The sequence below is a fragment of the Agelaius phoeniceus genome, chromosome 5, assembly GCF_051311805.1.
Source record: "Agelaius phoeniceus isolate bAgePho1 chromosome 5, bAgePho1.hap1, whole genome shotgun sequence".
In the NCBI taxonomy this organism is placed as follows: Eukaryota; Metazoa; Chordata; class Aves; order Passeriformes; family Icteridae; genus Agelaius; species Agelaius phoeniceus.
The window spans coordinates 60,114,065-60,129,329 of record NC_135269.1 but is presented as its reverse complement, the minus strand read 5'-3'; the positions used below and the strand labels follow the sequence as shown (position 1 = coordinate 60,129,329).

The 15,265-nt window shown below is 36.4% G+C and overlaps 1 protein-coding gene across 5 annotated transcripts in view; it reads right to left on the bottom strand.

Annotated features, from left to right (window-relative positions):
• SRPK2 (SRSF protein kinase 2) overlaps nucleotides 1-15,265 on the bottom strand; it is a 129,344-nt gene that overhangs the window by 17,337 nt on the left and 96,742 nt on the right. For all 5 annotated transcript variants that reach the window (XM_077179114.1, XM_077179115.1, XM_054631798.2 and 2 more), the window contains 7 exons: nucleotides 11,222-11,328; nucleotides 10,688-10,853; nucleotides 8,580-8,605; nucleotides 6,902-7,148; nucleotides 5,491-5,979; nucleotides 1,646-1,746; nucleotides 1,447-1,554 (listed from right to left, as the gene is read on the bottom strand). In XM_077179114.1, the coding sequence (XP_077035229.1) occupies nucleotides 1,447-1,554; nucleotides 1,646-1,746; nucleotides 5,491-5,979; nucleotides 6,902-7,148; nucleotides 8,580-8,605; nucleotides 10,688-10,853; nucleotides 11,222-11,328 (1,244 nt within the window). The remainder of the gene's footprint in view (nucleotides 1-1,446; nucleotides 1,555-1,645; nucleotides 1,747-5,490; nucleotides 5,980-6,901; nucleotides 7,149-8,579; nucleotides 8,606-10,687; nucleotides 10,854-11,221; nucleotides 11,329-15,265) is intronic.

Sequence of the window (15,265 nt, the reverse complement as noted above, 5' to 3'; positions counted from 1 at the left end):
CAGGAACACTTATATAACATGGAGGAGAAGCTGTAATAGGCTGGGCAACCCCAAGTATTGCAAGAATATTACATTCCTTAGATGTGATATTGCTATTTAGTACCCAACTATCTTTAAATACAGTTCTAGGTAGACCTCAGACTCCTTTATGTCTTTAGCTACAAGACTAAAAGACTATGTAAGACTATAAAATTAGCAGTGATAGGTACAACATAAAGATGAATACAGGGCATCCAATACAATAAAAGGTTATCAAGTTCAACTGAGGTTCACAAAATACTAGGTAAAAGAAAAAAGTGTCTATAATGATTTTATAGTTAGTTAAGAGAAGAATAACTTAAGGAATTAAAGAACAAATTGTGGAATATTTTATAAGCTTTGTTTTCAATGTAATAGAAAAACTCCATTTTGTCCCGAAATAGAAGAGTAATTTTGGAAATGGATGGGTTTGCTGTGTACTAAAGAAAAAGCTAGTATTAAACTCCAGAGCAGACATACTTTAATTTCACTTATGGGTTAGCTACTTCCAACACATGGCTTGCTGAACTTATAATATCTGTAGGATTCTATGTTCCTTTCAATCCTCCTCCTCCTCTCCCTCCGAGCTGTGCCATTCTTCTCATCACCCACACATGCAAACTGTGTCTAGTATTTGAGTCTTCTCCTCCTCCTCCTCCTCACACACTTACTCTTATCAGACATGTATTTGTAAAATATAAAGATTTTATTAAGTTTTCACTTTTAAAATAGGCAAAGGTATATCTACTTTTTTTTGGATGTACATACTATCTTAAATGAGGAGATGCATGCAGCTTGTTCATCCTCAAAGAGTTATTAGGGTGTTTCAGAAAGCTGCATGAGTTTTCACTTTTTCTGTTCTATAAAGACTCTTAAAAAGCTGTAATTCCAGTTGTGTTAAAACTAATTCCACAGAATGTTACCACATATTTTATGCCAATAAACTGAATTCCTTCTCTTGAAAGTTTAGAGCCAAGCCTAATCCAACCCATGTTTTCACTGCATTTGGCACCAATTTAAAGTATTTCCCTATTTTACTACTTCACACAAGAAAAGGGAATGCAATCACAGCTAGCAGTAGCCCAGGTTCTAAGATTGGAATGAAACAAACAGTTGCACTTTGGCAGTTCCATTTTGTCATTCAGAATAGACATATATTTTTTCTCTAAACTTGCATGTTTACGGCTACAAGTTTAAAATGCATCACATGAAAATCAGATGTGCTCTCCAAAATATTTCCTTTTGATTAAGGAGGCTTGAAAAATTGAAAGAAAGGGAAGAAATCATCAGCAGCTATCTGATACAGCATCATTTATGATAATATATTTGTGTCAAAACATCAAAAACATCCCCATCAGGTTTCCTCACTAAATAAACAATTGTTTTAGGAGCTTTACTCTTGTAAAATACACATTGCATTGTTCTTACCATACATGCTGTACTCCAGATATCAGCAGGTGTACTGTAACCTGCTCCTATTAAAACCTCTATGGATCTGTACTGTCTTGTCTGGATGTCTTCTGTGAAGTGTTTGTGCTAAAATAGAAAGAACCACATTAATGGGAAAAAAGGACTATAAAAAGACCTGTTCTAAATAGAACAGCTAAAATGATGTAGTTACACTTACCACCCAGCAGGCATTCCCAAGGTCAGCAATTTTAACTCTAATTTTATCTGCATTTCTTGGGTCCAGTGGATTCACCAGTAAGTCAGCAGCACGAGTTTTTGCTAACACAAGCAAAATGCAGAATAGTTAGAATGTTAAGCCCACTATTCATTATCTCTAAGCACTTTTGCCTTGACACTTTGTTCAGTGTTGTCATACACTGAATACATGAAAATAATTTGCTGAATGTAACAAGAAATTAAAGCAACATAAATAGGATTTCTTCCCCTGATTTCTAAATATCCTTATACATTTCAAGTGCAAATTTTCTGCATTTTTTAGCTGCCAAATGACTATTACTACAATAACCAGAGGAACTTCTAAGAAAAACCAGTGTATGTTTCCAGGAACAGATTCAGACAGAAAATGTGAAAACTCAGACTCCAAGAACTCACCCACTACACACATGAAAGATATGTTCTTGGAACAGTTTGGTTGAGAAAATAAATCCTGCAGTTCCATGCCTGGCTACAATAAATAAAATCTGGCTGAATTCTTCCCTTTTTTTTTTGGTAAACCTATCCCAGGGGGTAAAAGACTCACCAAAATCTGGCTAATTTGAGAGCCTAGGGGGCTGTCATGCTTTTCACAAAGAATTCAGCATTCAAAGTCCTCTGAAGGTCCTATTTGCATCAATTATGATCCAGACTAAAAAGGCAGAACTTTGATTAATCTTGCAATCTTTAGAGGCTCTTGGGACAATGAAACCTAAACACCACCAGTAGAGGTGCTGCTTTTCTCTGTTTTGAAATTCCACCTGCTAGGTCCTAAACTGGGAAGAAAGCAGATGACTTGAAGGCAGAAGACAGAAGCAGGTATCACAAATCACAGGGAAACACAGGACTGGGTTTCTATCTCCTTGTCCCAAAGCTACAAGGTGTAAATTGGAAACTGAAGGTGAGATTAGAAAGAGGTACTAGATCTAAACATCCAAACAGCACTTGTGGCTGCAGTGACCTGATAAACTGAGAAAGCCTTGGAAGGGGAAAACACACCAGACATGGGACAAGGACCAGAAATACTGGATGTCTAATGGAGAATTAGGAGTGACTGAGATCAGATGGAGATCTTCAACTGCTGGCACAGGAAGCCTGAATGGGTCATCAGAGCACTGAATTTTAGCCAACCAGAAAAGAAAGTGGCAGGGTCCCCCAGAGGAGAGAGGGAATGAAAATACAGGAGTAAATAGAGAAAGGCAGAGGGGGCAGTGACCTCAACAAACAGCCCTCTAAAAAAGCTGGAATGGAGTCCAAGACTCAAGTTTATAAAAAGCATCAGCAGAAGGAGAGAAGTAAAACACTCAAAAGATAGGAACTACTAAGACTAGTAAGCTTAATACTAAAGTCTTCCCTTAAAAACATGCTGCATAGTACAGTGCAATTTTTTTAACACAATCACATGCATTACTGAAGAAATAACAGGACTTTTCTCAGTTCAGTAGTCTTTGCAAAAAAAAAAAAAAAAGAAAAAAATATATAATCCTGGATAAATCCTTCCCACACGTGTTGTTGAAGGACTGCAGTAAATAAAGTTAAATGAAGAGGGGAAAAAAGCCCCATGACTAAGACATCTGAATATGGCATTATGCAACAGCTTTCTTCAACCTTTTCCTAAGAGAAAGACCTGAGCAGGCAATAGGGAAGTGCCTACACTTTTGTGTTTTTCCAAAAACTTGTGATGCTTAAATCCTGTCTCTTCTTGGATTCTGTATTTGACAAACACAGATCATTTACAACTGAAAAGTGAAGTCAGAGTAAGTGTATTTTCCAGAAAGTACGCACAAAAAAGCATCCAAATAAGTTTAACCTTTGCACAAAATTAGTGAACACCTCTGTGTCCTAGTTCCATAAAAACTAAGAAATATCACCTTAATTCTCACAATCTCAGCATGACAATGTACTTAGCAAATATTCAAACACTGGAAAGAGGAGGAGGAGAGTTGTGAGGAAATTACAAATCTATCTTCAGGGCATTTGGTCATGCAGTGAAAACTTGAGAAAATAAAAATCTGCTCATCCACTAAACACAAATTGGTTTGTGCACCAAATAAAGCAAGAACCCCAAAAAAATAAGATGAGACCATGCCACTTAACAATGCATAGCAATGCCTAGAGAAAGAGAACAAATAAAAGTCTGCTTCAGTACAATAAAAGGAGAATAAAGATATGATGAAAAATTATGTAGCACCATTTAAAAATATTAAATAGCCTCTAACTCCTGTATGCATCTTTCTAAACACCTTCATCCATTTTATTACTGTTATACTCAATGTTATTATTGATGCCATTAATATCTCTAACATTCAGCTTTTCCCCTTTCTTCAAAAAAGTCGACTATCACTGAATTTACTGTCTGTCTTCTTCCTTTGCAAGAAAGGTGTGAGAACTGATGGGATAACATGGAGGAGGAGCACAGTAGGTATTTTCTCCAGCTATGGAGGTAAGCTGTTTCCATGAGGACAGAGGCAGCTTTAATCTCTGATGACATGAGGATCTTACACACCTCCCCAAGAAAACAGCAGTGGAGTCTTTCTGCCTATATACAGCAGGCAGAACAAAAGAAACTACCAGACATCTAGGAACCTCCTCTGTATTGTTTCAGGGACTTGAGAGTGTAAGGAGATGGACTAAAGTCTTATTTGCCTGGATCTTCCAGAAATGCAGCTCTACTGAGCTGTATTTCATTTCATATTTCTTGCCTTACCTGTCAGACCCTGTAATAACCAGTGTGAATTGCTCTTCTAAAGTCTTAAACCAAGAAATACACCTGACTGCATTTTTCAATGCAGCTCCAATTCATCTGTGACAATGCTGACAGCAGGCTTGGTGATCTTTGGTGATCTTCTCCCTAAGCTCCCATTTTCTTCTATCTGCTCACAGATTTAGACTCTTAGTATTTTCTTTATTAAAGCTGAAACCCATATATTTATAATTTAACCACTGGCACTATAAATAAGATCCATGTGTAATATCCTGAAGCTATTTATTTCAATGGCAAAAAATCCAGCTCTTTGCAATGACACCAAGATTTCACCTTCTGTGTCTTCAAATGGATTTACAGGCAAAAGTTCTGGACTGATGGCCAGAATTTAGATGTCCAAACCCATGCTGAATATAGAAACACCATAATGAGTTGAGGGTTGGCAACATGCCCTGCTGAGTATTAATAAAAGGTTAAAACAGGAACTGTTTGACACAGAAAGAACAATTAATGAATGAAAACACAGCATAATACAGCATTTTCAATATGACTGAAAAAAGATGTGACAAGAAGTAACAGAAGCTGCAGCCAGACAAGCTCAAACTTGCTAAGTGGAACAGTTCTCAATCACACTAGATTATAATTTCATTTGTCCATTTAAGAAAAGGTATTTTTCTTTTTGAAAAATTTTTGAAAAATACATTTTAAGTCAACAATAAAGGTTACTGGGTTTAAAAGATGGTGTATTAGTGACTTGTTATCAAAGGACATCAGGTTACATGATCTCATGCTCATCTTCTACCTTTAAACTACAGGAATGATGTTTATTTGCAACTATAGATTTCCTTTTCTCTTTCACATGTAGACTGACTTGTCAATGCAACTGTTTATTCTACAATAACTTATTTATCTAATGAGCCTTAAAAGCAAGTTCTAGAGTGGAAAATAACCCATAAATCATAGTTCTGCAAGAAAAACCATCCAATTTACTTAAAAAATTTTTTCTTAACCTAACAACTGCCTTTGTATTCCATGTACCTGTCTCTTTTATTTAATACAATACACACCCATGCTACTAGACAAAAGCCATTAAGAGGAACACTTACTTTTTGGCAAATCCCCAGTGCTGGAAGCTGAAACCGTTCTGCTCCTGTCATGAGATGGGCTGCTCTCCTCCCTTTCAGTTACAGTTGATCCTTCAGACACAGCAGAACCACAGGCTACAGACTCCAGAGCCCCAGAGAACACCGACGCTGAAAATTCCGAGAATTGGGACTCTGGAATTTTATGACGTCCATTTGGCAATTCACCATTAAACTGTTCATAGGAGCTGCTATAAGAGTAATCACTTTTTGCATTTGGATCATCAAGACTATACTCCTCTTGATTTGGACATTCTTCCTCTTCTTCTTCCTCATCTTCAATCTGTTGTTCCAATAGGAATGGCCCGTTCACAATATGGCCGTTTGTTTTGGGGGATTCTATCCACTTAGGGTCTGTAGAGTCAGTGTTGACAAGTTCCTGCTCAACATCATCATCTTTTTCAGTGTTTTCCTTCTCTGTGTCTTCTTTTTCATCCTGATCTTCTGCTTCACCTGAAAAATTTTGGTAAGCAACACATTACATCACACATCAATAAATTGGACTAAAATTAGGCATTCATCATTTTTAACTCTTCAGTAACTACCTGACTTCTGACATATCACACAAGGAAACACTGACTATCACTGAAATATGCAAAGCTTCAAATCTAAATTAAAGGTAAAAGGATGGACAAGTAAGACTGTTGGAAAAATAAAAAATGGGAAGTGGCTCAGGAGGAAACAATCCAGAAGACAATAATGTTATGGAGGGAAGGTGAATCTGGCCTTGAAAGCAAACTTTTAAAAATCTAGAATTCAACCTATGTCAATGGAGTCATCACAGAAGAAAGAAAACTCTTTGTAAGAGCAGAACTACAACAAACCAAACTGAACTATAGTCTCAGTAGTTACATCTTTATCAGGACTGAAGAGCTGACAAGAAAATCAGGGAAGCCAGAATGGAGCTGGACCATAACGATTATTTTAACAAGACATATAAAAAATTTTAGTGAAGAAGTTGCAATCTTTGTTACCTGATAGATCATTACAACAAACACTGTAAGAAGAAAAAGGTAAAGCAATGATGACTCCAACTACAACAATAATAATATAGAAAAATGCATCTTATTCTTCTACTTCACCAGGATACTCAGTTATTCCACTCAATGTGGCATGGTGACTGTTCTGTTGAATTTTCTATGTGCTTTTTTGAATTGTTTATGGCTACACACTGATATTGATGTCTTTCTTCACTTCTGCAGCAAGTTAGATTTTTCTTTACCTTTTTAGGTTCTGTAGTAACAATTTTACCTACAGGAGAAAATGAACTTAATGATTGGAGATTTTTTTCACTGCACCAGATACAACACTGCACAGTTACACTTTCTGCTCTGAAACACTAAACTCAGGGACAATAAAAACAAGTGATACTAACCATCATCATTTCCAGGCTCTTCATCTACTACCTCCTCTATATCAGCTGTTTTTAGTTTCACCTCTGGGTGGTACTCATCCTCTTGTTCATTTGATGGTACAGCTGAGGTTACATTTTCTTCTATTTTTTTCCTTTCAGCTTCCCGCTCTAGTTCTTCTATTTCCTGCAAGCGTTTTTCTAGCAGCTCAGCTTGCCTCTTCTGCTTTTTCTTCAGTTTTTTCTTTTTGTTTTTGGATATTTTTCCAACCTGAAATATTAATACCAAAGAAAGAAAAAGTAATTATGCATTTCCAAGGCATCTCACATCAAACTAATTTACAGTTTCATTACCATTTTTTTGAAAATACTAGATGGCAACTAATTTAGTAATTATATTACTTTTTACAGTTTACTTCAAATCAAGAATGATACAGGATTGTATGAGGCAAAAATCCACCAAAACTTTACACAGTTAATCATGTTTTCACATGGTCATTATTAGATACAAGAGCAAAATACATTTATACATCTAAGATGTCATAATAAAATTCTTATGATCCCATAACCTTGATAAACACAATAATCTTGAACTTCAATCCAGATTAACAGATGATACTGTATGTGGAAAATAATCAGGTATCATATTAGCTGTTTACATATAAATTCAATACCTTATTTCTCTCTCTGTATAATGAAGTTAATAACCAGCAAAAGTATTCTGAGCAAAAAGACACAAGAAAACTAAAGAGACTGAAAACAGTGAATTCTAAATAAAACCTGGGGTTTTTTCAGCTATTTTCTTGTGAAAGGAAAGCATTTTTATTACTCCCTTCTGGCCCAAAACATATGAATTACAAACAGCAGATGGCCATTATGAAGTTTCTCATTTTATATAACATAAGGATTGAAAAACTCAGGTACAACAACAAGGAAATTAAAAATGAATGCATTTTAACAGAATTGTGGCTTCTATTTCTACTGATAAATGAAATCTTTCCATTTTTCATTCATTGTTTAAATATCACAGTAAGAAATCCTCATATAATCAAAAAATAAAATACAAGGAAAAGAGAAAAACATTTCCTCAAAGGCTTCTCTGTTAATCCTATTATTTTCATAAAAAGCCATGGGATCATCTAAACAAGACATTAAATTTCACAACCCTAATAAATTTCATCCCTGTTGTATACTCACTGAAATTATGCATGTTCTGTACACAAAGAAAGCAGCTTTGAACACAGATATTTCTGAACAGCTGTATTACCATTGGTGATTTCCTACATGCATATGGCAAAGAGATCTTTCAAACCTCAGAAAATTGCCTCAACTTTCAGGCCTTGATGATTAAGGCCTTTATGCCCTTAAGATATCTGAAATGCACAATATTCAGTGCATTCTCCCATTTTTGTCAGGATTTGGACAAATGGGTTACTCCTCAAGAGAAGAAAACAGCAATGCTTAACTTAGTTTGACATAGCTATAGAACTGTATGTCTGTGAGAATTTCCATCACAGAAATACTGTGCTTAAAACTGGTAAGGCCACAGACATGAAAAGAAAAATGTTCTTTGAAAGATAAAAGCTTTATTCAAAGGAAGCTCTTAAAAAAGGGTTGAGGCTACTAACAGTCTAATACATATTAATAGCCAGAGAAACACAGAAAATAAGGCAGTTAAATTGTATTATGTAACAATACTTACAGGCTTTTGTTGTGGAGCTGTACTCACTAAAAAGACAAAAAATAAATTGTAAATAAAATAAAGGTTTTCTTTTTCAAAAACAACTTTATAAAAGCAAAAACAAGTAGAAATAACTTTAAAATATTCTTAACTAAATAAGGCAATGTTAAATTTACTTTGTTAGCCAGATTTTTTACTCTTTACAAGTACATGCTGCCTGAAATCATTTGATGTCTCCATTAGAGCATCTGGGATCAGAAGGAGCTAGCAGCTATCTGTGTTCACTGTGCTGTGCTTGGCAGAGAGCTCATGAAATTTAAAAAAAAAAAGGCTGAACCATTAAGAGTGGATAGAAATCATGGAATGACTGCAGAGCTGCCACAGATTAAATGTATGTCATCAGCTGGCAGAGCAGGTATAGACTGGTTTAAACAGTTCAGGGAATATTAGCAAAGATACAACTACTGAGTTGTACCCAACAGAAAAGCCAAATACTCATGTGTCTTACTCTGCAACAAGGCAGTTTGATTGCTAGGGCTGGAGGCATGAAGAACTGCCTAAGGCAAAACCACAGCACATCACAGAAAAAGCAGCTCCAGCATGGGCCTCTTCCAGCAGCTCTGAGCAGGATCCCATCAGTGACTGCCTCTGATGGGATTGCAGTGCTGACTGGCACACTCACAGAGCACCACAAGCCACATTAAACCTCCCCCTGTGATCAAAACCAACAGAAATAACCAAATATGGGAGACAGAAGCAAAGTGAAGCAAGAGGAACTGAACGGGGGAGAACCTCTCACAAACTTCTTCAGACACCCAGGCCTATGGTAATTAAGGAATGCCAAAAAAAATATAGAGTTGTTTTATAGGTTCAGATTCTGCTGCTAAGCTCAGGGAAAAACCTGCTTGAATACCCCTGGAAAGGGCAAGGTTTTCAAAAAGATTCTTAAACCTAAGCACATATCATTGTTATAAAAAGGGAAATTATACACAACCTATTCTTGCAATGCTGTAAAGGATACACCTGCTCAGCTCCTGTGTGTAAAGCCATACATTTAATTACAATTTGCTAAGAACCAAGTGTGATAAGAATGCCCTTCCTTAAAATAATACTCATTTTAATGTCAGGAAGCAATATAAAGGTTGCATGAATAAAATCAAGTTATTTCCCACATAAATAACAAAATCTCTAGCTATAATGTGATTACACATTATGTCAAATTCAATACAATACGTTCACCATTTATACAACTTTTCATCTAAAAATATATAATGCTATTCCAGTGAAATGGATCCTGATCACTGTATTTGCTCCCAATATAGAAAGTATTTTTAGCATACCTCACAGATTTTAATCTGTGATATATTTTCTGACAATATTACAAAGGGAATTACTTTCCCACTGCCTGTGACAATTGAGCTGATATGCTCAATTGTCAAATTAGTAGAAACCACAGTACTAAAAATATATAGTACACAGTACTAAAAAAAAAAAATCACTAGAAAAGCCACACTTCCTCCTTGTTTGTCTTTGCTTATTGCTGTGAACTTCTTTATCTTGGCTACTCCTAGATAAACATAAGGTACAGTTCCTATCAAAACTCTTGGCAAGCTTAACATAAAACATTTTACACTCCTAGGAAAATGGCTTATCACGAGTTCAGTTAGGTACAATAAATTCAATTTTTAAGGGTGAAAAATTATGAATGTAAAACTTTTCATTGATTCTTAAAAGTAAGTTACAACAGACAAAAAGGCAGATGATTTCACAAGGATGCTGGTGAATTTAGAACTAGACATAATTTAGGTAAGATTAGTAACTGTTGTTAGTATTAGAGATGTAAGCTTCCAGTGTGACTAAAACCCAGGTATGAATGCTTGTGGGATGGGAGGGGAGTAAGTTTACACCAATAAATACTTTTCTGTTTCTGGGGACCCTGAAAACTTGAACATGCAAAACCAGCACAAAATCATTACTCTGACAGCTTCCAGAGCAGGGACAAGAATTAAACAGACACACATTTTTCACATGCAATCATTTAAAATGTGAATTCTCACTGTACAAAATGCTGCTAGCAATACTATACTGATGGTAGTTTCCCACATTGCATTTTAATATGCTGTTCATACCTGCTGAGCCAGAGGGAGGAGGAGCCCCAGCCTTCTGCCACTCGGTGGCCTCAGCTGCCATCCTGCGCACGTAGGCGTCGTCCACGCACATCAGGATGTTCTCGGGCTTTATATCCGTGTGGATGATCTTGCACTTGCTGTGCAGGTAATCTAGACCCTGAAGTACCTAATCACAGAGGGAATTTTAAAAAATCTGCTTGAAACTGCAACTACATTTATTAAGAAACTCAACTTTCAGCTGCATTTTAAAACAAACCCGATTTTATCCCAGTGTTCAAAAGTACTCAGAAATTGGAAAAAATATATTACCAAGTAGTAGCATAAACAGATAATTTTCCACTGCAGCATGGAACTACAGAAGCTTTTGAAGCAAAATTGTCTGATGCACAGTAACACCAGTGCAATATCATCCCACCGAGATTAAAATAAAATTATCTCAGATAGTAGTAAGAGTTCAGTTCAAATATTGTAATTCAAACCTTCAAACTGTTAACAATTGTGGAAAAACCTGATTAGAGTATTAACAAAACTTACCTGTCGAATTATGCTTTTAACACAACGGATGGGAAGGCCTTGATAATTTGACTTGATTATCCATTTTAGAAGATGATGCCCAAGTACTTCAAAGACCATGCAGACATCTGTAATTTAATTAAGGATAACTTCCAAATAAACTTGTTCATGAGATTAAGTTTGCCTGTGTTCTGGCTAAAGGAGTAGTCATCCCCTTTAGAGGAAATATGATTCCCCCTAAAATGAGCATGGTAAATGCTTTGTTACCTTGTTTCAATTACATATAAACCCATACAGAACCAGTGTCCAACTGCAGAGTGAATTAAAATAAAACCTTTTAATTACACAAATCTTGTCCGTTACTTCAACATGTTAACAGCAGCATGAGGGTCAATAATTAAGCAAGTAATTGTAAAAAGCAACTAACTAATTTTTCTTTTCTCTGAGACAGCTGAAAGTACTGATTTGGCCTATGATCTCTATTTTTTAATAAATTTTAAATTATATTAATAGAAGGTTTTAATAACAGAAGTGTGCAGCAACCGTGCTTTATAAAATGAACCATAATAACCATTTTTTATTAAGCTGAATAGTCACTTGACAACAAATACTAATATAGTATGAGAATGGATCTCCTAAAGCCTACAGTTTTAACTGCAGAGAATAATGGCAATCACCAAAGAACTCTCAAACAAAGAAATGCAGAACTCAGAAACAACATGCAAAAAACACAATGCCAAAATATTTAATTAGACACAGCATTTACTACTGGATCCTGACAGAGGCAAACAGTCAATTATCAGGGGAGATTATTAGGAAAAAACATGACGTAGGAACTTCCTGTGATTTCTGCTTCAAGGGCTTTCTAAGTTAAGAGATTCTACACCCACATGCCTGGGTAGGTTATCTTTCTATTGAGAAAATCTTCAAATACTGAAGCTAATTTAAAGTTTTGTCATCACAACATTCTGGCAAGTTATACAATTAGACTACATCCAATTAATCCTCAAACATGAGCTGGGAATGACCTTAATGTACCTGGAAATCAGAAAAAATGTTAAAATCTTAACTACATGATGCTATAACCTTGCCAAGAACAATGCAATACAAATAACCAAAAATTAATTGATGGAGATTGCAGGAAAATCTCGATGAATTAGACTATGTCAGAGACCATTCATACAGAAGACCACTTCTACACTGTTAGAAATCTTACCTAACTTCTCTAAGTTTTAACTAGAGTCTTGGCAATTATCTTAAGAGTCACTGTCTTGTGTTAAAATGAGACTTACCTTGTCTGTCAGTTTATCACACACATTCCTCTCAAGTACCTACCTATATACATAAAGGTAACTCAAGTTTTAACATCTGCATCCTCTATACTGAAGTTACACCAGCAGTAGAAGTTCTCAAGACTGGTGAAAGCACAGTGTGAAGAGCTGTGTAACACAGCTGTTGCCAACTGCTAATCTCATTTCACATTCCTGAATTCCTGTATTAGAGAAGACACTGAACAGTCCTTTCCCACTCACATCAACTGGGTGTACTCAGAACTCTGTCCCATTCAGAAGAGGGAACAGTCTTGGTTACTTCACCCCACAATGAACACAAGCCACTAGTAGAGCACACAGCCATCATAAAGGATGAGCAGAGAGCATGAGCTCTGCAGGGCTTATTAGCCGAGCCCACACAGTCAAGCTGCAAAGCGACAGCAGCACAGATTGCAAAAAGGACACTGCTACATTCAGAAATGAAATATAGGACACCCGCCCACAGTCCTTCAGACCATGCTGCTGCACTCTCCAATGCACATTCCTGACATTCCTTGCACTTACAGAAATGTTAAGCATTGCCAGTAACCAGCAGAGAAAGGATGTAGGGAAGTAAACAGTTGAGAGGCAAGGGAGAGCACCAAGAAGGAAGATGTAAGAGGAATGGCAGAGGCAGGCAGAAGAAAGAGGGAAGGTCATCAGAAAGTGATGTCTACCTGAAAAAAAAAGAGATTGCAACATTCTACAGGGAGGACTTGGACAAACTCAAGGGACACTCCATACTGGAGAGACAACTGGAATGGAGAAAAGACACAGAGCAGGCTGAGTGTTGGGAGCAGGTATGCAGAAATGTGCCCGCTGTCTGATTTACTATCCTCATCTGAAAAACATTAACCTTAAGCCAGACCATCCAGAACAAGGAGTTTGGGAAAAGGTCTGCATGAACTACTAGGAAACCAGCCTTGCAAGTCCCAGGATCCTCCTACAGCACCAATAACATGACTGGTGATAAGGTCCAAAAACTCCAGCAGCAAAAAAAAACCCTGAAGTCCACCTAGGAGACATGCTTCTTGTGCAATTCTCTTCAAAGCAGCACAGGGGATGGCTCACAGGAGGAAACCAAGCACAGCAGAAAAAGTGAGAGTAAATTTAACATTAATCAGCTGACAGGGTTAGCTGTGACAAGTACTGGGAGCTGTTCTTTCTTGACTCAAATCCTACCTGTAACTATCTATCTATCTATAAATACACATTACTCAAGCATTTAGAAATATGACGAAGGATAAAGGCTAGTTAAGCTCTAGTACCAGCACAGAAGACCCTAGGATGCATCTCAGTTGCTTCTGGACTGGCAGCATTTAGACACTATGACAATTAATAATCTATATTCTTTGGAGATACATTTATTACAATCATTCATATCATCAGACATAATGTCTGATTGTGTGGGAATGTTTCCTTCTTTATTTTTTCCATTTGTCTCTCAAAACACTTGTTCCATTATAGGATTATCTGAACCTTTCATTTAAAAAATGCTACACTGAAAGGAGCATTTATTATATTTATTTATTAAATGTCCACTGCAAACAAACATAATAATTCACACTTAATGAAAACACCAAAGTGCCCAAGATCATGAATTCCGTAATGTCATGAAAAAGTCATAATTACAATCTTTGCAAAATAAACAAGTAGGTAAAAAATTATCAGCCTAGTGCAGGATAACACATTATTAAAATTCCTCTGTATATAAGCACTTAGTCCAGCTCCTAGGAGAGAGAGGACAGTTTGCAGTCACGCAGTGCAGGCCAATGGCTCTGCACAATCCCAGCTCTGTTCTACATGGTTCTTGACAATTTTCCCTGTTTGGAAGCTCCATGACATTTTGTGGTATTAGCCATCCAAAGGATTCACCCACCTCTCTTCTGTCTTGTTTTAGCTTTTGAATGCATTCCATAACCAATAATCAAGCCTCTATGAAACATATGTGGTTTTATTTTATAGTCAAGCAATTTAGTGACTTGCCCAAAGGAAGCTGGAAACAGCAGAGCATGGAAAAGATCTCAAATTACTCTATTTCTCTCAACCTGTGCAACTCAGTGACATAACCTAGCACCAATATAGCATTTTAAAAAGTAAACAGCACCAAAACATTAAAATCAATTACCTGCTCCATCCTAAGAGAACCTACACCAAAGATTATTTTCCCTAGAACGTAAAAAGGAGCTGATGAAATAATGCAACCAACCACTGCTCAAATAACTCAGGATGCACAAGCTGTTCTCAGGAAAACTCGTAAGATACTTGGTATCATATTTTTGCTGGCAGTCAGGACTTTGAAAGACTTCCAGATGCAATTTAAATTTGAGTCCAGTATCAGTCCCTCCTGTATACTGGTACTTTTCTGGAAAATGTACTTTTCAGTAAGGCAGCAACATCTGCCTTCTACATAAAAATTTCTGTATTGCCAGTTTTCAACGTGAAGGCAAAACTGAAATAGAATAAATCAACATCAGCTGTCCAGTTTTAATCTGCCAATACAAAGCTACCTGACTCCTTATTTTTCACTGGCACATGGTCTCTTTCAGCCTTCTCAGTGTAAGTGCTATATTGCAATAAGATATAAGATTGGATATGATTTCAAAGTATCATCCCAAACAAAATTTACTCTTCACACCTAGAAACAGCCCTCACCTTTAATACAGTGGTATACATGTGAATCTTATCAAGAATTTAAGAACATTATTGGGAAATTGCTCTGATAAGGAGATAAGAGATACTTCTATGTATAGCT